The sequence below is a fragment of the Nipponia nippon genome, unplaced genomic scaffold (genome assembly GCF_047370975.1).
Source record: "Nipponia nippon isolate SJK-2023a ecotype South Korea unplaced genomic scaffold, ASM4737097v1 scaffold_9, whole genome shotgun sequence".
NCBI classification, from domain to species: domain Eukaryota; kingdom Metazoa; phylum Chordata; class Aves; order Pelecaniformes; family Threskiornithidae; genus Nipponia; species Nipponia nippon.
This window is the reverse complement of record NW_028262413.1, coordinates 17,509,026-17,530,221: the sequence shown is the minus strand read 5'-3', so window position 1 is coordinate 17,530,221 and position 21,196 is coordinate 17,509,026. Positions and strand designations below refer to the sequence as shown.

General features: G+C 49.1%; 2 protein-coding genes across 13 annotated transcripts in view; one reads left to right on the top strand and one right to left on the bottom strand.

Annotated features, from left to right (window-relative positions):
• The window catches only part of WDR82 (WD repeat domain 82), a 24,641-nt gene extending 18,884 nt beyond the window's left edge, over positions 1-5,757 (bottom strand). For 2 of the 4 annotated variants that reach the window (XR_015701533.1, XR_015701534.1), the window contains exon 1: positions 4,918-5,272. Coding sequence is in view for 1 of the 4 variants with exons in the window: in XM_087744858.1 (XP_087600984.1) it covers positions 4,918-5,078 (161 nt within the window). In the remaining 3 variants the exon portion in view is untranslated. Of the gene's footprint in view, positions 1-4,917; positions 5,275-5,642 lie in introns of those variants that run through there. The other 2 variants (XM_087744858.1, XR_015701535.1) reach the window with 2 other exon arrangements.
• GLYCTK (glycerate kinase) lies at positions 5,455-21,196 on the top strand. 9 transcript variants are annotated; one of them, XM_087744844.1, is made up of 9 exons: positions 5,655-5,793; positions 6,890-6,980; positions 7,450-7,546; positions 12,141-12,252; positions 13,036-13,136; positions 14,270-14,665; positions 15,032-15,183; positions 17,047-17,222; positions 17,863-21,196. In XM_087744844.1, the coding sequence occupies exons 6-9, from the start codon at positions 14,379-14,381 to the stop codon at positions 18,766-18,768; spliced, it is 1,521 nt and encodes a 506-aa protein (XP_087600970.1). In that variant the 5' UTR covers positions 5,655-5,793; positions 6,890-6,980; positions 7,450-7,546; positions 12,141-12,252; positions 13,036-13,136; positions 14,270-14,378; the 3' UTR covers positions 18,769-21,196. The 9 variants fall into 9 exon arrangements, with proteins under 9 accessions (XP_087600974.1, XP_087600970.1, XP_087600972.1 ...); XM_087744846.1 differs by lacking the exon at positions 13,036-13,136 and adding an exon at positions 9,082-9,128; XM_087744848.1 differs by lacking the exons at positions 5,655-5,793; positions 13,036-13,136 and adding an exon at positions 5,455-5,578.

Sequence of the window (21,196 nt, the reverse complement as noted above, 5' to 3'; positions counted from 1 at the left end):
GCTAGCATAAGAAGCCCTTAATGCCAAGCAGGACTGCCTCATTGTTCCTTTGCCCATCCAAATCTCTAATTCCTCTGCTGCTTATTTTAGATTGAGAATAATTTGTCTTTTTGTTCTATGTTACTTCAAAACCTAGAACCGGGTGTCTCATTCAGAATAGGACTTCTCAGTATTAACACGAACACGTATACATACCAGTAGTCTAAAAAAGCAATGGTAACACAGGGACTCTCAAACTACTGCAGAATTATACTCACATCCAGTCTTAATTAAAGCATGAAACTCAAATGTAACATTTTGCAACAGAAATAAAGACATTCTAGTGAGAGTGAAGAAAACATACAGAACTGGGGTTTTAGGGGTCTGTTAAGCAAGTGTTGTACTGCAGTACTAGAAATTTAAACTGCAAAGTAAACGTAGAAGTAGCTGGTTAATAAGCATATCTTGCAGCAGCACCTGTTTAAGCAGAGCAAGGTCACCACTACCCTCCTTCCCCTTTCTTCCTCAACTGAGGTAGCACAGTGTTTTCAAAGCTGGGCAGTCACCCAACAAGGGTACTGATCAACATCAGAAATAATACAATCTCTTCCGGGAGTTATTTTTAATCCAGAAATTCATAACTCTGGTTATTACGCAGGCCCACAAAATATTTTACCAACACAAACCAAAGATGACAGCATGGGAATGGACACAAACAGCAGGAGCAGTTTAAACTGCTGCTGTCAAAAGAAAAGTTTATCAGACTACACCCTCAGACAAGGTATTTCTAAAATGCTCAACTTTTTCCTTGTTTTCATTAGCCTCAAACTGACACACTCAAACAAGAGCACGAGTTGGAGACTTTTCATATCAGAACAAAAATACACATTCATTCTTAAAGACTAATTCTCAAACAGCAGAAGCCATAGGGCTTTGACTTCAAACAAACTTGCTGGGGACAAGCTGCCATTAAGTGAAAGCCCATACAGCAAGTGTGATTAAAACCCATACACCACCTGTACCAGTTAGACCAAATCTCAATAGATTCTTCCTCAGTTCCTCCAGTTGACTTTTAGATTAATTTTTCAGATGCAAACATGCTACAAATTGAAAACAGCAGTATAAATACGTGCTTTAAAATATCAAATGTAAATTTAGACACCACCATTCTGTAACATTATGTCTGATATACTTCCCCACACTGCTCTTTGTAGTTACCTCAGCTACACTGTTGACCAAATTGAAAAAAACAAAAACAAAAAACCAAAACACCAAAAAAACAACCACCACCAAAAAAACACCCCAAAAATGCAAAACATACTCTCATGTCTAGTCTGGCTCTTTCTTACCTACGAAAAGTTTAAAGCTTAGAAGTTCTAGTCAGAATAAAAGAATATACAGCAAAGAATATACAGAGAGACAATAAAGATCAACAGATGGACAAAAAAAAGAAAGTACTTCTGTGTTTTAAGAAAGGTGAAGTTTTCATGTAAGCTGATACAAGCAGAAGCATGTCACTTCACACAAGACCGACTGCCTGTTCCCAGCTGACTATTTAAAAACACAAACAAGAAAACTAAGTTTTACATATTTTTTTAAACAAATGACAATCACTAAACATAGTTCAAGTTTAAGGTTAATCTATCCAGCCCACTTGCAAATCAAGCAATACCGCCAAAGAAAAATGCTTTACAAGATCACAGTCAAATCTGCTATAAAGATGAAACAAAACACAGGCGAGGTTTGTCATAACGTCTGTGCCTTGGTTTGAATAACTACTACTGCAGGTAAAACCATCATCCAAAACCAGGCTCACCAATACATCTAGTAAACACCAGGGCTAAGCAGGAGTCCAGATCCATCACCTATTTATTCGTATGAATAATACACAATTGATATATACTAAAATACAAGCTAAACCTCTGCTAGACCACCATTATATCATACCAAGGTTACAAATTTGCAGCCACGAGCCTCCTGTTCTCAACCTCAAGGACTGCTGTACATCCCAACACACAACTCCGTTCTAAAAGTTTTCAGAGTTCATTCTTAAGCCCCAACAGACACAGGTGAGCCTCTTCATTATGCTTTTGAGCCAGCCTATTGCAGAGGTATTTGGTGATGCAGAATGGGTTAAAAAATAACAACAACAATTTAGTTGTTTACACATTTTGAAGTAGAAGTAGAATCTCGGGTCCAAAATTATTGGATGCTCATGAAGAAGCAGGACAAATTTTTCAAGCTTGTTGCCTAAGCTCAGAATATACATGATAAGGGCATCTGTGTTTCAAGGAGATGATCTTGTCAGTCTGTCAGCCCTTGGCTACACATCACTGTTGAAACTGTCCTGACCCTTTTAGAAACTGAAGTTCACCGAGATGGGGCTTGGTCATACTGGTAACAACTCTTGTAGCTGTATGGCTCATTTTGGTATGGCAAAACAAAGCAAACTAGGTGAGGGTGTACCTGAAGTCTAACAAAACACAGCTGCGTTTTAATTCTACCAGCAGAACTGCTCATTAACGGGGGGGGGGGACGAACTTTGCCACTTTTACATGGGGAAAAGTTTTAACATTCAGGCCGTTTGATGAAGTAGGGTATCTTACACTGAAACCCAGCGAGCAGGACATTTGCTCCTGGCCGTTACATTCATTAGCAATGGCATATACGAGAAGGTGAGAGTTCCAGGCCCTTGAAATGGTGGTTTAAGAAAAAAAAATAAACTATAGACCTGAAATGGCCAAATTCGGCCATGTCACAATGATCATTCACAGATTTGATTTTCATCTCCACATGAATCTCTAGGGACAAAGTAATTCACAGCTAAAACTTTCCAGGTGAGAGAAAAAAAGTGCCCTGCATCCCTAGGTACCGCTAAAAATCACAGTTACACTTTTAAGTCAATTAATAGTACCTGAGAAACTTTCAAATTCATTTTATAACCACTAGAGAATTGCCTCCTGAAACAGGGGTTACCTTGATGAAACCACTCTCATTGCCCTGTAGCACTGCAGCAGACAACCATCGATCTTCTACATTTAACTTAATTAAAGCAAACCCTCTGACTGTAAAGCATACATCAGGACTAGATGGAAGATAGGGATGAAAGGACCAAATGCCTCCCAACCCATCAAACTATTCTTTACAAGTTTGAAAGGGGAAGAGCAATCGATACCATGTGCATTAACATCACTCAGCCCTTCTACTATTGTATATAATTAGGATCTAGAATATAATCCATGGCAGACACCATATGTATAAAGTTACCTATTCTTACATAAATAAAAATTAAATAATTTCAAGTAAGAGTTCACTCTATCAGATGGGGAACACAAACAACTTTAACATGTAAAGCAAGCAAACTACATAGAAGTGTAAAATAACACATAATGAGCGGTCTATAAAATTAAGAGAATATGCAGGATGCAATCTTTCAAACACAGCAAGTATGATGTCTTGGTCTGCTTGAAAAAGCAGGAGGATTAGGTATACCTGGTTTACTAGAAAATACATGCAACACTGACACATCGACTTCCTGGTACTCCCAAGCCACTTCTTTTTCATTCCTGCACCACCCTGTCCTTTTTATTCTCCCTCCTACAATACACATGCTCGGTTTTCTTTCACATTCTATATGTATGTGATGCTCTCTAGTCCTGACAGTCAAAACACCTCAGAATTACATCTCTACACCAAGAAGCACATGAAAATTAAAATTTAAATTTTAAAAGAATTTAGAGCAGCCAAATGCATACTTCCACCAACTGAGAAAGATTTTACTGGAATAATGACATCATTTGGCTCAATTTGTTCCAACTCTCAGAGAATACAAATGCCTTTTGTGCATGTTCCAAGACATCAACTGCAAGTGTTAATGGTGGTCTTATTTGCACATTTTTATCCTCTGAACAACAGCAACATATCTCAAGTGCTGTGCAAATTTCTGGGTTTTATCTGCAAAACAGGACAAGCATCGTGTGATCAATGAAAGAAGAAAGATAAACTGGACAACTCTGTTCAGCGAGGAACACACACACCTTCATTACCCTTAAGTAACAGAAATCAATAAACACCTTGATTGATTAAATATAAATTAAGACAACGTTTGAAGATACATGTAAATCACACATGTACTTTAACTGTGCTTTACAGATAAAACCGCAACTAGAGAAAGGCATTTAAAGCACAGAGGACCACCTTTATCTGCAACGTTTCCAGACACCACTTAGGAACTAGGTTTTAAGGAAAACACCATCAAGTTTTTAGAAGTTACAGTAAACACACCCCATACCATCTTCACCCTTTTGGCTTAAAGCATTTATCCAAGAAGTTATACGCAAATTAGGTTGTTTAAAACGGCACATCTGTACACTGCTCACAGCAACTGCTTCTGTTTTAATTAGCGAGACTTAAGCCCAGAGAAGCCTGAGAAGTCAGTTTGCATATTTGTAACAATCCCGAGGCCTGGAAATGTGACCAGACTCAACCTCTTAAGCTTAACAACTATTTAGTTCTCACAGCAGTGAACTCTCTCACACTTGGGAAATTACCATCGCCGGCTCCAGCCTCGTCACTGGCTCCAGCCTCCCAGAGATAACAAGCAGAGACATCCGTACTGCAGACAAAACCATGCTGCTCCCATCTCTGCGCCCCACTTCAACCGTTTACCAACCACCCCTCCCACGTCAGACATCGCTGCAGTTCCACTTACAAGCCTACGCTAAAAAAAAAACAACATAAGAAAAGCTAAAGCTCGCCAGCCTGCGGACAGACCTGCCACCTCCTCAGCGCAGCCGCAGGGTGCGGAGCCGGGCACAGCTTCTCTCCGCACGCCCCAACGGGCAGCGGCCGAACCGGCGCCCCTCACAGCCCCACCCTGCCCCAGGAACCCCCCCGGCCCGGCGGCGGGGCGGGCCGGGCCGGGCCCCCGCCACTCACTTGCCCTCCTGGCAGTCGTAGAGAACGATGGAGTCGTCGTCGCTGCTGGAGATGACGGTCTCGCCGTTGGGGCTAAAGTCGAAGCAGTTGATCTTGTCCGAGTTCTCGCGGAAGACCTTGGCCACGCGGAAGCTCCGCAGCACGTTGTCCGTCAGCTTCATCCCGCCGCCGGGCCGGGCGGCGCCAAGGGCGGCGACGGCGCTGAGGGGAGCCGGGCGGGGCTCCGGGCGGCGGCGGGAGCGGACGGGCAGGGCCTGGCGGGACGGCGGGGAATCGGCAGAGGGCGGGGAGGGGCGGCGGGCCGGGCGGGCGCTGCCCTCCGGCTCGGCTCGGCCCGCTCAGGCCGCGGAGAGGCGGCTCCTCCTCATTGTCTCCGCCATCTTGCTGCTCCGGGAACGGCAGGGGGCGGCGCGCGGGGCACCCTGGGAAGGCGGGGGGGGCGCGCGCTCGGCCGCTGCGGGGCATTGGGGAAACTCGGCGGGGGGGCGGGGCGTGCGCACGGCCTGCTGGGATCGGGGAGGGAGGCCGGTGCCTGGCGGCCATGTTGAGTGTGGCAGGAAGGCCAGGCCTGGCCTGGCCTGGCCTGGCCTGGCCTGGCCTGGCCTGGCCGCCGCTGCCCTAGGGGGGGCCGCCAGCGCCGCCGCCCCTCGCGGGACCCGAGGTGGGAAGGGGCGACCGAGGGCGGGGCCTGGGGGCCGCGGCGGGGCCGAGCTGCCATTACCCACCCGCCCGTGCCTCGCGGGCTGCAGGGAAGTCGGGTTTGTGGGCGTGACGTCGGTCCGGAAAGCGGGCAACAGCTTCGCCCGCTGGGGGGATGGCGTCACTTCCGGTGCCGCGCAGGGCCGGAGCCGCCCCGCGTCGCTCGGGGGACGTGAGGTGAAGCCGCGCTCCCGCGGCGTCCGGGGACCGGCGGGCGGGGTTTGCGCCGGGCGCAGTACGCCCGGGGCGGGGCGGGGCGGGGCGGGGCGTGGTTTTCCGCCGTTCACTGTGGCAACTGGCGACAAAGCGGGGCGTGGGCGGCGCGCGGCCTGCGCCCGCCTCGGGGGGTCCCGCAGGGGGCTGGGGTGAGCGGGCGGGGGCCCTGGGCAGCCCGCAGCCCAGCTCCTTGGCGGCAGGAGCGGTTCGCGCCCGTATCCGCACCCGCCGCCAGGCCGGGGTTGGGTCCTCCTCCTTGGAAGTGCACAGTGGTCACTTTCTCATTCTTTCTGCCCCTGCTTTCAGGTGTATTATTACGCATTTTTATTTCCCAGTGTTTTTTATCTTTCTAAAAACTGGCCTCCAAGCAGTACGACAGAAACACCGCAGCTATAGCGTTACGGTCTTACACCGCATCGCATAAAGACGAGCAGCACGTGCTTAACCTTTGAGAAAGACGCCTTTTCTTTTGAGGCTGGTGCTCCAATACAGACACCTTGGAACCGTTATTCTATCGTGAATCTTAATGTCGGGGTCTGTGTTCGTGTTTTTGTACATCTCATACCTCAGCCAGTTATTCCTGGAGTATAACTAGCTGTGAGAATCTCGCACCCCACGAAGATTTCCAGCACCCTGCTATTTTAATTTTAGAAGAACACCGGATCTTTTGTCATTTCAGTCCCTCAGAAACTCAGAATCGAAAGAAAAAAAAATAAACCATAGATGCCTTCATAAGCGTTAACTGCATTTTCCTTTCATAGCCTCCAGAATAGATTTTGATTTTGCTTTTAGAATAATATTGCCCTCCTGTGGTCAAACAACAGTAAGCCCGGGAACTTTTGTCAAAGGTCTGCTTGCACATCATTCAAACATGCTTAATTATTTTATGTGTACATACGATTTGGTGAAACAAGTGTCTTTTCTGAGATTACTTGCTCTTACTGTTTGCTTACTAGAGTTCACCGTTACAGGTTTAGGCATCTAACTCGATTCACCCTTTCATGCTGTGATGGGATTGGCTCGTCAGAATGATTCACCGTTTTTTACTTTGAAACAGAGAGAAGATTTTCACACAGGAGCCTAGGGAGACTCAACAAAAGACGCCTTCGTTATTTCCGAGGGTCTCAGGGTCAGCTACCCTGTTGCAGGTCAGTTCAAATCCTACAATTGATTTTTGTGTGATGAGAGATTTTAGAGAAGCACAGAACAGCATGCCTCTTGCACACTGTAAATTGCACCATCAAAGCCCAGATTATCTCATGTGGGCCCTGAAGGTGACTCACCAATACCATCATAAGACAATTTACTTCGAAACACCTACAATACTTAGCTAAGTTTTAGAGTTGTATAACACCGTGGGTCGTTGATTTGATATTTTGTCACTCCCTTTTTATTCTTTCTTCTGCCTTTCTTCCTAATCATTGGAACTTAGTTTGTCAGTTTATACCAACCTGGAATTTATCTGGCAGGATAATTGGATCTCCTAGCAAAATGTCACATTAAGTAGGAATTATGGATAATGCCCCTGCAAAACTAGTTAATGGAAAAAAATGTTTAATTGCTGCTTGAGTAATATTGATCGAATGCAGTCATTCTACCTATGCATTTTTATATTAGGTACTACTGTAACCTGCACAATACAGACAGACCCGTGCTTGCTCAGACGGGTGGATGTGAATTTTAGAGAGATGCTTCTGGAAACAACACTGCTCAGGTGAATACATTTCCTTTGGAGTCTGTGGGGAGTGATGATTCTCGGTGGGTAATGGTTGTGACTGAAGGCTTGTGTGGAGGACTTGTATCCTACAACTTGGCATCTCTTTATGGGCTCTTGAAACTAAGCGTGGTGCTCTGGAGCATCAAACCCTGTCCCTGCTGCTACAGCATGGAATCACAGAAGTATGGGGAGAAGGGACCTCTGGAGCTGCCTGCTCCACCCTCCTGCTCAGTGCAGGACTATCACAAGTACAAGATCAGTTTGGCCGTGGCTTTGTCTAATCAAATGCTGAAAACCGCCTAGCATGGAGACCACAGCTTCTCTGAACGGCCTGATCCAGCCAGCGCTGTGCAGCCCTCTCTATAAAGAACATTTTGCTAATGTCTAACGTGAATGTCCTGACTTGCAAATTGTGGCCATTGCTCCTTCTTATACTTTCTGTCACTACCAAGAAGGGTTCATCTCCGCTATCTTTATAACCACCCTTCAAGTAGTTGTAGCTACTATTAGGTTGCTCCTTAGTTGGTTGGACCACTTGGTTCCCAGCCTGCCCTGAAGCACGGGGATCCTGCCCCAGCAGCAAAATTTCACACTTCTCCTTGCTGAGCGTCATGAGGTTTCTGTTCTGTTGGCCCTGACCTTGACTTTATCACAGTTCCTCTGGAAGGTGGCTCCGTCAGCACTTCCCCCAAATTAGGCACTCTGCACTACCCTCCAGGTCACTAATGAAGCCGTATGGTGACACGAACCCCAACAGAGTCCCCATTGATTACCAGCTGTCAACTGGACCCCGAGCCACTGATTTCTACCCTCTGACCCCAGTGGTCAAGCTGTTTTTCAGCAAGTCTAACAGTGTGTTTGCTCAGCCCACACTTCTTCAGTGTGCTCATGAGAATGGTCAGAAACCTCACTAAAGTCAAGGTAGATTACATCTGCCGCTTTCCGCTTTCCCCGTAGCCTCTTGTCTCAGCCTAGAGGGCAGCCGTAATTGTCATCCTGTGACTGATTAATATTCCTGGCTCTTTCTCCTTTGATGTTATTTCCAACTGAGTAGCTCATAATTTTTTGCTATTAATCCCAAAGAGCATGACCTTGTATTTTGCAGTACTGAATTTCGACCCCTTTCTATTATTCCAGTCCTCAAGGCTGGCAACTTTTCATCTTCTCTAGAATACTATGATCCTTCCCTGTATATTAAATGACTCTCAACTTTGATTGCAAGTTGACTCAGAATAGGGAGTTTGAGAAATTACAGCATGAAAGGAAGTAGACTTGGCATGGACTTGGCTTCAGGGTAGTGCTGTTCTGTGTTGAGCTACAGGAGGATTTTTTAGTGAAAAATTTTTCTTCCCTGCAATCCCCAGTGCATGGGAAAATAATTTCCAAAAGGTATATAGGGAGTGAAGGGAGTGTGACCTAGAAAAACTAGTAAGATGCATATGTCAAACCCAGTTAATTTTTTTACTAATGATACTGATCTATATATATAAAATGCTGAACAGAACACTTATCTTCCCTGTGTTTGGCCTTAGGCTACATTCCCCATCAAAGGCAAAGAGACCCTGTTGACACTTTCCTGGTGAGTAAATCAGTCATGAGAGCAACATATTTCTTTTCCAAGAAACATATAGAAAACCATGTTTTGGAAATTAGGACTCCTGGGTTTCCCAGAGCTCAGCATATTCTTGAAACAAAGGTATTCAGACTTCATCGTACTTTCTCCCTTGCCTGTGCAGCTCTCTGGTCTCATTGTACTGCTTCTATCCACCATCGTCCTCCTTCTCAGTTACTGATGCAAGAGCGCTACGGTGAGCGGGGACAAAAGGACCTTTCACCCCGTCCCTGCGCACCCGCTTGTGTACTGGACCCTTCATAGCTGACCAGTGATGAGTTGGTCCATCCTAGCTGAAGGCATTTTCTCTTTTACAAAGTGTGAATGAGGCAGTGCGGTAATTTTATGCAAATCCATGTGCAGATTAAAAAATTAATCAAATTCTGAAATTTTCATTTAAAGAGATTAGTCTTGAAAAATCCCCCATCTAATCCTCCCAGAATAGTCACTTGGAACAAACCTTCACCGCTTTGTTTTCCTCCTGGGTTCAGTGCATCTCCTGGAAAATTTTCTCATAACGCTTTTGGGACCATCTGGAGCAGCAAGTTTGAGTTTGAGCAGGGCTCACCAGGCAAATTAAAGTTGATATATCAAATGATAGAAAAGATGTGTCACTAAGTGGGAACATGGGAGTTTAAGGCAGTAAAATCTCTGCTCTGTTGTACTTCATAGGTAAACTCCCATGGTAATGCATGAAAAATGGAAGCGGTAAGCCTCGGTGAGCCTAACGGTAATTTACGTACCAAGAGGCCAGAAGAAAGTCATGTAGCAAGAAAAACGAGTAGCAAGAGACACTGCTAAAACTTGCTGTGTCTGGTAGTTTACTGCTGTAACAAAGATGTAATCTGTCTTTTAGAGCTTGAGCTCAAAATTATCCTCGAACAATTGGGGTTTGATCCAGTGCCATCTGAAATATTTTCCAAGCCCCTGAGGGATTTTGGAGTTGACCCTGTGGTGAGCCAGCCACCGGTCACTGCCACACTGGGGGAAATCCAGAGAAGTTCCGATGACATTAAAAATAAACTAACTTAGAGCCCTGAAAATCTCAGTTAAATTAACCATCACAGCATCCTCCGATCTTGCAGCATCTGAAATGCTCGGGATGTGTGATTGGGTTGGCCTACAACAAGCCCAGTTGCCCCAACTTCAAGAAAACCACAAGCCCGTGATGCAAACCCTTGAACAAACCTCCAACCACAGCACCTGGAATAGCTCAGCTCTGCCCAGTGATGGCAGACTGGCCCCTAGAAGGGAATATTTTTCTGGCTTTCAAGTACCTGCTATGGAGCGAGGTGCTGGCTCATTTTTCTCACTGCACATCCACGGCCAGCTCGTTTGTTCACTCTTCTCCTCCCCAGTGTGACTCCAAGTTTATGGCTCAGACTATGCCCCGCTATGTTCATGCTTTTGGTCTCATGCCACCATCCAATTTACGTGGCAGCTTACCACATTTCTGCCTCTAGTGCTGGATTGTTTCTGTCTCCCTCTGACTTTGGCTCTTTGCCTGCAGAATTGCTTTAATTAAAAAGTTAATGAAAGGTAATGCAAACGAGTGCTTTGCCTGTATTTTATCACAGTCCAGCTCCTCTCCCTCCCTCTTTCCCAGGGATGGTGAAAATGAGGAGCTGGGTTTTTGCTGCTTTTTGTTGTGAGAGTTAACAGTGGAAATTTCTGCAGACTTAGGAGGAGCCCTATGAAGAAAGAGCTTATAATGGTAATGCACGCAAACAAGTATGTAGATGGTGAACATTATTCATCAATGAGAGCTGAGGAAGTTTTCATTTAAAGGGGATTAATCTAAACCCCTTACACTCCTCCTGCTCTCTTTGGAACAGGCAATTCTTAGCATTATTTTCCTCCTAAGCTTAGTGCAAACTTCTAGAACACTTTCCAAAAGACTATCTATACCCCAACTACAAATTAGCCTGAGCAGGGACAAAGGGAAGGAGTAAAACCCAAGTCCCACTAGTGCCTGTAGCATGTCACCTTATATCCATATAGAAGAGGGCTCTTTCATCCCTATGTGATTTCTCTGAGAAACTAGGGAATAAAGATTAGTGTGTGAAGCAATACGAGTCACATCATCGTCCCCTTCTCCCAGGCCAGATTCCTCCCAGCCAGCACCGGGAAGAGGCAAACGCAGGGATGTGAGGATATAATTTCCCCACGTGCGATACGCAGCAGCTAACTGGCAATTACATCATTTCTAGACCCACCATCCATGGAGGTAGCCTGAGAGCTGCCATGTGGATTATTTTTCTTTCCAAGGCTGCCTGTTCAACAGTTGGACTTGATGATCTTAAAGGTCTTTTCCAACCTAAATGATTCTATGAAACAAAACGAATCTATGTCTTGGTGTGGGGTGATGTTCAGTTCTCTTGATCTTGTTTTTAAAGCCCTAGTAAAATGAGTAGGCTTTTTATTTTTTGTTAGTATCTGCACTGGATTTCATAGCACTGATTTATAGTTGTTCCCAGATGACATTTAATACCCAATGCGTGAGACTGTATAAATAAATTACATAAGAATGGATTTGTGGCATCATTAGCAGCACCCCCATTCCAAAGGGAGCCTCCAGTGAGCCTGTGTGTCTAATCAGAGCTGACAAGGAGCAGAGTTACACACCGAGACCTCCAAAGCTAATGGGTCTGTGCCAAATTCAGCTCTCTGTTGCATTGGTGTAAAGTTGGATAACCTCTGACTGCAAGGGGGTTTTACACCGGATTTACTCTGCCTTTACACCTGCGCACTGAGATCAGTGTTGGACAGTGTGCCCTAAAATCCTTAGAAGCAATGGAAAGACACGTGCTGACTTCAACAGACTCTGGATCGGGCCTCAAAGGTTAAAATATAATCTGAGTTCAGAGTGCAGAAAACAGATTACATGCCTGCTATTGTAGCAAAAGGCTTTCCAGAGCAAGCATTAGCAGTATGTACACAAGTGCTAGATGAATTAAGCTGGCATTTATTTTTTTTCAGCTCCAGTAGGAGAGGATTGCTTTTAAACAACTTGCGCCTGCTGTGTCGTGTCTGGAGTTGGAGCTGAGCGGAGCCGCTGGGAGGGCACGTGTGACAGGAGCCGCAGCTGCAGGTCTGGTTGTGCTCAATTCCCCTGGTCTTCAGGGTCAGCCGTGCACAGAAACATCAAGGCAGAGACAGAGGCTGTTAAAAGCTTTGGGGCTTTATTTTCTTAAAGTCCCCTGGCTCCATTTAAGCCTTTTTCTCCAACCACTTCTGCAAACCCTGTATCGCAGCTCAGACGAGGCGACCTGGGGCGTGATGCACCTCTGTTTTGTAACACCTTCCTCTGATTGTGCTGTGTTGCCAGGTGAATCGGAGACCTGCTGGGAACGGAGATGCTAATCTCAGTTCCTGAGAGGTCTACAGCTGACTTCGCTGGTGTTAGCACGGTTACTTTGGCCCTCATTGTAAGAGGGCTGAGGCTCAGTGGTTTAAACTGCTGGCAGCACCAGCTGCCATGAAGTTTAGGAGTCTAGTAACAAAGTGATCAGGACACCCTGTCTTTTATCTCCTCATGACTGAAAAGCCAGTCCTGACCAGCATCTAAAGGGAGTGTAGATAGGTAGTTTATCTGCCCTGTGTTTTGCCTTTAAAATCTGTTTACCTAAAGCATTGAATCATTTTTTTTCTCTGGCAAACCTATGATTCTCCATATAGTTTTACCTGTAAGTCCCTTGCCCAGTAGATTGCAGAGTGTGCCCAGGTTTCGTTGCTTGAGAAGGCGCTTGTGTGGAGGTTTTCACAGAGCCTTTGGGTCCTTGCAGCAAAATAAGGCAGATTTAGACCCAGAGGAGCTGTTGGAAAGCTTGTCTGGCTTAATGATTAACACTTTGCAATGCTATGGGAGTGTTAGGACAAAGAGACCTCTGGACTTGGATCTCTCCCAGAAGAAGCCAGCCACTGGCCTTGCACTGAAACACATCCATTTACTAGAGAGACGATTCACTCTCTCAGGTAATTTGAATGGGTCTGTGATCGAGTGTGTTGCCCGAGCTGCTTCAGCCTCTTGGCACCCTGCCTTAATTACCTGCACCATAATTGCCATGAGTGGGAGAGATGCAGATCACAAGGGTCTTTGATCCTGAGAAACCAGCAGTGAACTTGCTGCCAGTTAACAGAGGGAAGGAGAAATGCTGGGAGGGAACAGATGCATGCATGCTGGCAGGGGCTGCCTTTCCTCTGTCAGCACAAGTGTCTGCCCTTGAGCAGCTGAGATCCTTTGGTCCACACTCATCTCTGTTGCATATAATGCTAATACTCAGTGGAGACTAGCTCAAATGGGCTTTCACAGATATGGCTGGCAACTTTGCCTGGATCTGACATCCTATTTGGGCTTGAGCAGACGTGGTGCTTGAGGACATGGTTTAGTGGTGGACTTGGCAGTGATAGGTTAATGGTTGGACTCGATGATCTTAAGGGTCTTTTCCAACCTTAACGATTCTATGATTCTATGATTCTAAATGTGATTTTAATGGATAGTGAGAGGACTAAAAAATAAAAGCAAATGAAGCCTTGTGTTAATTTGCTGTTTGGTGGGGAGACCTCATTACTGGTCTCTCTGTGGCCACCAGCAGCAAGGGATCAGGCAGCCAGCAAGCCTGTTGTTTCTCCAAAGTCTGTGCGTGATGCTGCAGGGACACATGGGGCAATGCACAGCCAGAGAATGACATCAGCATTTGGCTAGCACAAGTAAGGGAGTTAATGTAGTGAAAAGCTCTTCCACCCAGACACCCTGCTCTCTCCAGGAGAGAGAGCAGCTTCCACAGTTTGGAAAGGCATCAAACACTGAGCAAATAGAAATGATGGCTTGCCAGTGGCAAATCTACAGTGATGGAGAAGCTGGCTGGCAGGGCTCACCTTCCCTGCGGGAGGTGATGGGGTTGCAGTGGAACCACAAGCTGACAGGTAGTTTGAATGTGACACTGTCCTTCTTTCCCTCCTGCCTAGGCAGAGGTTTGAAAATGCTGATGATATGGCACCTTCATCTAGAGGCAATAGGAATTAGAGCTCCATGGTTCATGTTTTGGCCTCCCTACTCTCCCTGTGACAGCCCTGTCTCTTCTGCTAGTGTTCACCTTCCCTTGCAGGTTGGAGGGTGCCAGCTGCCTCAGTTCTCAAGGCCTTACCAGTGTTGGTGGAGTGTGTACAAGCCCACCCCACCCAGCAGATTGACTCAGCCCGGCCCCGCTGTGCAGCATGTCCCTCCGTGAGCACGCACTGTCTCTCTTCCGCAGCGCAGTGGGCACCGTCCAGCCAGCTCCGATGCTGAAGAGGGCTGTGAAGCTCCTGGGAGACGGGTGCCCTCAGCTGCTGGTGAAGGGCCAGGCCTTTCCAGTGAAGAGGGGCCTGTACCTGGTGGGTTTCGGCAAAGCTGTGCTGGGGATGGCTGCCGCAGCAGAAGAGATCCTGGGAGACCACCTCATTCAGGGGATCATCAATGTGCCACTAGGCATCCAGGAGAGCCTGCAGCGAGCAGGAATGCAGTAAGGGGGGCTGTGTCTGGACAGTTTGGGGGGATAGGCTGCCAGATTTCTCCTCTGCGGGATGTTGCTGTGAACCCCTTCAGTCCTTCCCAGCTGCCCTCGCTCTGGTGCCCACCCTGTCCACCACGCCACCCTGGTCTTCAACCTCCATCACGTCCCAGTGGCACCAGTGACACAGCCCATCTCTTGCGCTAGATGCGCTGCCTCCCCAGCCCTGGGGAAGACGCTCAGCAAAGGCCGTCTCCCTGTCCTGGTCACTTGCTGTGCACCTCTGGTGCACCAGGCCCATTTGCCTGCTGAGTGACAGCCTGGCTGCCTGCGTAGGTGCGCGTGTCAGTGGTGTGATTGCCTCTCTTACCTCACCAGGGAGATGCTCCTGAAGCCACACAGCAAAATCCAGGTCATCGAAGGTGCCAAGAACAACCTCCCGGACCCAGAGGCTCTGAAGGGAGCAGCTGCCATCCAGGAGCTGGCTGAGGGTCTGACTGTGGACGACCTACTCCTTGTGCTCATCTCAGGTAGCGTGGGGATCCCAGGGAATGGGCTCTGCTGATGGCTCTCCAGCCGCTTGCTCACATGTGGCCGTGCAGCAGGGGAGCACTGTGCTGTGCTGGCCATTTCAGCGCTGACACTTGCACCTCTGTGATTTTTCCCCTCCCTTCTCCCGCCAGCCTTTCTCCAGGGATGCAGCAGGGGAGAGCATGGGGCTACCTGCTGCTGCAGTGGACACGCTATCTCCCAGCACTGGGGAGAGGCTGAGCTGCGCAGGCTGGGTCCTGCAGTTGTGCTACCACTGTGAGATGGCCCCTCTGGGCACAGCCTGCCAGCTGCTCTCACCCCTTGGCAAGGAGACACTTGCTTCCTGCCCCCTCCTTACATTTGGGGATGCAGACTTGGAGAAGCAAGCACTTGGTAGACTTGTGTGCTCCAAATTTGTGCAGGGGTGTGAGTCTGTAAGCTGAGATTCGGGACTGACCCTTCCCAAGGCTTTGCTGCTTCCCAGCCAGTGGAACTGAGGCCCCCAGGTTCCAACAGAGTGAGCTGCATGCCTTGCAGGGTCAGCCCTGAACACCCCCAGGTCCTGTCTGCTGGGCCCCCGGATGTCCCCAGACCCAGGGCTGTGTAAGGAAGGTGGATATTGTGCATCAGAGGGGTGCAGTCACTCCAGCCCAATCTCGGCTGGGTGAGTGAGTGTCACAGGGCAAAAGCATGCAGGGGCTTGGAGCAGCTCTGTAGTAACCCCGTGGTCTCCTCTGCTCAGTGACTGTTCCTCTGTAGATGCTGGAGCCTGATCTGGTACGGAGAGAGTAGTGCTGTTAGGCAAACACCCAAGTGACTAGAAGCTAGCTGCGCTTGCTGGGAATTCCCCTGGGCTTCCTCCTGTCCTTTGGCTACGGGGATCTCCAAGAGACTCCTCAGCCCTTCAGGGAGCTGGTACAGGATCTCCCTGTGGCTGCGACTCCCTGTGCATGTGCACTCCCACACAGCAGCCGGTCCCCAACTGCTCCTGCCTCTCAGCTAGATCCCTGGCTATTGACTGAAACACAGGCATTTGCATTTGTTTTTCTTGCTCATCATGTTTTATTGATGCTGATTTGTCTCAAACCTCTGAGCAGGCTTTGCCTTTTGACAGTAGCTTTCAGCTGTATTCCTGTGCATGTTCACTCTCTGCTCAGATCTTTCTCCTTTCTACTCTGTATTTTCCATCCATTCCACTTTTCCAGAAGAACCTTTTTTCTTTGCCTTCTTTTCCACATTTCCAATGCCCACTTGTATCAGACTGGATTCCCATCGATGAGGCTATCACCTTGGACTCTGGGTGTGCTTTGTCTTTTGTGTTACTGTCTCCCCCTTTCCTCCCAGGCCTAGATGAGCGCAGTTCAGCAGTTTCTGATCTTGCTGCAGCCATAGCTGGTATTTTTACACACTGTTCTGAATAAATGGAGCCAGCAAAGCAGGCAGTGTCTCCATCTGCTTAGCACTGACTGCTGTGTGAGTCATGGAGCCTGTGCCCCCTGCTCACCCATCCAGGTAGCCCTTGAAAATCAGTGTGACGACACACTAGTAGCCTGGTTTAGTGGGGATAGTAATTACTGGCCCTTCTCTGTCATCCCTGCAACACTGCAGACATGCAATACCCTGGTCCGGTGAGGTTTACACTGCCTGGGTGAAATGTAGCTGACTGCAGACAGTGCAGGGCAGCAGTGATTAAAACCCATTAGTGAAGAAGACTGAATTCTCCAGAGATGTTAGCATAGTTCCCCAACCACCTCTGCCTTCCTGCTGCGCACTGGTGAGGGAAGAGGAAAGGCTCAAGGGTTGAACAGCCTTGCTTTCCTCCTTCTTTTCCTGCTGCCCTTGCCATCTCTTCTGCATCCCAGGGGGTGGATCAGCCCTACTGCCTGCTCCCATCCTTCCCATCCTCCTTGAAGAGAAGGAGAAACTCACAAAGATGCTGGCTTCCCGAGGAGCTGCCATACAGGAGCTGAACATTGTCCGAAAGACTCTGTCCTTGCTGAAGGGTGGAGGGCTGGCCCGGCTCGCATATCCCGCACAGGTAACCGAGGGGAAGCCCCTGCTTGCCCAGAGATCACCCATCTGCCCGCAAAATATGGGTTTAATCAACCAACCTAAGCATGCTTACAGGGTTTTTCTCCTGAGTGAACAACCTTTGCACATTGTTTTGGGACTCTCTGGCTCAGATTTCACTGAGGACCCAAACTCTCAGGGAGACAGAGGTGGAAGAGGGGGAATTCAGACTTGGCAAATGTTGGCCATCCCATCACACCACTCAGCAGACCCCAGCCCTCACCCAGCAGGCACTTCCAATGTGCTGGTGCTCCACCACAGTGCTTTCGAGGCTGGGTCCGACCCTTGGCTCCCCTGGGGGCTGTTCTCAGCGCATGCCATCCTTGAACCCACACTAGGTTATCAGCCTGACAAGCGCAGCGGCACAGGTTACTTCTTTCACTGTGATGGTCCAGCATCAAAGGACATCATAGATCTGTGGGTTGGAGAAGGGCAAGGTGATGCTCACGGGACCATAAAACAAAAATGGGCCCAGATCTGCCCCTGTTTCCATCTGCTTTGACATGGGGGTGGTGCAAGTATAACTCAGAGCAGCACTTATGCCAGGGCTCTTGCGTGGTCACCTGTCTCTGCCTCCCACAATAATCCGTGGGTGTTTCTTTTTGTAGGTGGTGAGCCTCATCCTTTCTGATGTGATTGGTGACCCCCTGGACATCATAGCGAGTGGGCCCACTGCTGCCAGCTCCCACAGTGTCCAAGACTGCCTTCAGATACTCGCCAAATACAACCTGCTGCACAACCTGCCCAAGTCAGTGGAAACAGTCCTGTCCAGCTCTCCCACCAAGCCCGCTGTTCTGGAAGACTACTCCCATGTTTGCAACATCATCATCGGGTCAAATATGCTGGCTTTAGACGAGGCCAGACGCCAAGCCGAGGGCCTGGGCTACGCAACTTTGATTCTGAGCACAGCAATCTGCGGGGAAGTCAGCCGCATTGCCATGCTGTACTGCCAGCTCATCCGGCTGGTCTGCCTGGGCTTCGCTGGCCTCGGAGAAGGGCCCCTGAGTTACGAGGTGAGAAGGAATCTCCTGCAGCTGGCGGCAGAGCTAGAGATCCCAGGCTTGAACCTTGCTGAGTTTCTACAGGCCCTGCAAGGATTAGGGCCCGAAAAACCAGTCTGCATTCTGGCCGGTGGAGAAACCACAGTTCAGCTTCAAGGAACCGGCAAGGGAGGGAGGAACCAGGAGCTGGCCCTGCGTGTGGCACTGGGGCTGCACAGGGCACAGGCTATGGAAGCCAGCAGCCCCCCAGGGAGGTGTGAGATCCTCTTCCTCAGTGGGGGAACGGATGGGCAGGATGGGCCGACGGAGGCGGCAGGGGCCTTCTGCAGCCCAGAGCTGGTAGATAAGGCGCTGCAGGAGGGCCTCGATGTGGAGGCCTTTCTCAGCACCAATGACTCCTATACGTTCTTCAGCCAGTTCCAAGGTGGGCATCACCTCCTCATGACAGGCTTGACCGGCACCAATGTGATGGACATCCAAGCCATTTTAATTAGAGCCACAGACAGACCATGAGAGCTCCCTCTGCAGATATCCAGACGTATTTAATTAGGACTGGGGGTAAATGGAGGCATCAATACTGCAGGCAAATGTAAACTACTTAAATTAGGGCTCGCTGTCGAGGGTGCTAATGCCTTTGACAGAAAGAATCCACTAGACACGAGTGGATGTCCACAGCAAAAGCAAGCACTTGTAATTGGGATCAGAGGAAGGTAAGAGGTCACATTACAGACATGGAGGCCAGATTTAACACTTCTGCTGAGAGCCATCATTCTTGTGACTGCTGTTAAAAGATGTGGGGAAATCAAGGCCGTGGTAGGGCTGCCAGGGAGAGCCCTCACTGGGGCTCTTGCACCTCCAGCGCCCCCAGCTCAAGAGCAACTCATTAGGGGGCTTTTGCAGGTTCACAGAAGTGCATTACAGTGACTGAAGGATGTAAAAGCAATAGCAAGGCCTGCCCAGCTGGAGGCATGGAGGTGCTGGGGGAACGCAGTGGGAAGGGGACACCCAGCACCAGCTCCACGTGCCCACGCAGTGCCCTGCAGCTCTTCTCATACCAGGGTGCCCGAGGCGACACAGAGACCCCGAGCCCAGCACAACACACACCCAGCAGCGTGGCTAAGGAGCACGTTGGCCGAGAGCAGCGTTTCGTCTTGGACGCATGACAGGAGAGCGGTGCCCAGTGGCACAGGGGGTGGTATAACTTCACTGTGCGGCATAAGGAAGGGGACGATTGAGGTGCAGTGGTGAGCCAGCTGAGTGGAGCACTTCGCCTCCAACCTCCTTCCCTCCACAGGGACATCTTCCCCACTGGTCCCTGTTGGGAACGCCTCCATGCCAGCAGCACGTATACTATAAGCATTCACGGTGTTGTTTTCCAACTGCCTAGAAAACAGTCACGCAGCCAGCCTGAGCCACTGACCTTTCTTCTGTGCCGAGGCAGAAGTCGCTGTCACTCTGATTAACTCTGCTAATTCTGCAGAACAAAAGGGAAGGAAACCTTCATGCTCGGCTCTCCTGACCCATGGTGCTGAGCTGATCAAAGGGTAAAGCTGCTGGAGCTGTGCTTCGACAGGGAACCGCTCGCCCACATGCATAAGGACGTAGTGGTTATTGTGTGCAATATGTGGGAGAGCAGAGATGAGCCGGGTTTCCCAGGATGTGGAGCCCACACTGGGGCTGGATTTCAGAAGGGCTCTGCTTGTAGCAACAGGCACAGTGACGGTTTTGGCTGGATATTCAAAGGACTTCAGCTCAGCAGCCAGTATGACCCAACACGTCCAACTCCTTTTGAATATCTGACTGTTTGTTACAGAGCCTAAGTGAGAGCTGAGCTCCTTTGAAAATCCAGCCCTAATTTAATACGACACGCTTGACTCAGACTCTTTCCAGACAGACCGACCTACTCCGTGTGGCTGATCTCATCTCGTGACATAAATACACTGTCCTGCCAACACCGTGAGTCGTGGTGTCTCACCGAACTCTGTTCTGCACCCTGCTCCAAGATGGATTGGAGGGTGGATTTTTGAGGAGAATGTGACACCTCCTGCTTTGGTTTCGAAGCCAACATCTAACAAGCAGGGATATCAGCAGGACCCCCGTCACGGGGCCAGGTATCGGTGCCAGCCTGGCAGCTGGACTGTCTGGGCCACAGCCCAGGCATAGTGTCAAGGCACAAGCCTGGGGATTTCAAAACCCTGGTCTTTCCCCAGTGGTTTAAACTCATCCACGCATCTCATTTGTCCTCAGAGTCTGAAGGTCTTTTGTAACCTGCCTGAACTTGCTCGCGCTGGCAAACAGCTTTGAGATCTGCTGGGGAAAACCTGCCAAGCGTTATAAAGCTCGCTGTGCCCCCGTAATGTCAGGTGGCGGTTGCGCAGGAGAAGCTGCTTTGTGCCTTGCGTTTTTCTCCGGAGGTCGCCAGCAGGTCACCTCCTCCAAGCCCAGCATGCCAGCACCGCGGGGGCACTAACGCGCAGTGATACAGCCAAAAAGTATGGGCTGCGGCCAGGATAACTGGCTAAAGCTGGCTCCAAAACATTGTTAATGCTTCCCGTCCGATTCTGCTCCAGCGAAATCCAGAGTGACTCCAGTTTTGGGCTGGGGCGCCTGATAGAAGGGTCACTGGCATCTTCAGCAGCAGGTCGGGCGTGCCAGCCTGGGCACGCTGTCACAGGCCCACCATACCCCTGCGCTCTGCCCGCAGCCCTGCCATGTTGCTGCGTGCCGTACTAGCCTGTGGAGCTGCTGCTTGCGCTGCGTCGCAGTCAAGTTCAGAAGACCTTGGACTAGTGCTCGCTGGCTTCTCCTGGGAAATGCCTACCACACGTAGGCCTCCTGAGCAGTGTCCTTGCTTTCTAAACAGTGGCTTTTCACTAATGATTAAAAAGAGTTTGTGTCAGGGAGGAGAGAAGGCTAATAAAAGGTTTGTTGAAAGGATGGA

Bases quoted from the DNA above. Each gene is read 5' to 3' on its own strand.
- GLYCTK (XM_087744848.1), top strand. From the start codon at position 14,379: ATGTCCCTCCGTGAGCACGCACTGTCTCTCTTCCGCAGCGCAGTGGGC. The intron at 14,666-15,031 runs GTAAGGGGGGCT...TTACCTCACCAG, and splicing joins CTGCAGCGAGCAGGAATGCA to GGAGATGCTCCTGAAGCCAC. The intron at 15,184-17,046 runs GTAGCGTGGGGA...TCTGCATCCCAG, and splicing joins ACTCCTTGTGCTCATCTCAG to GGGGTGGATCAGCCCTACTG.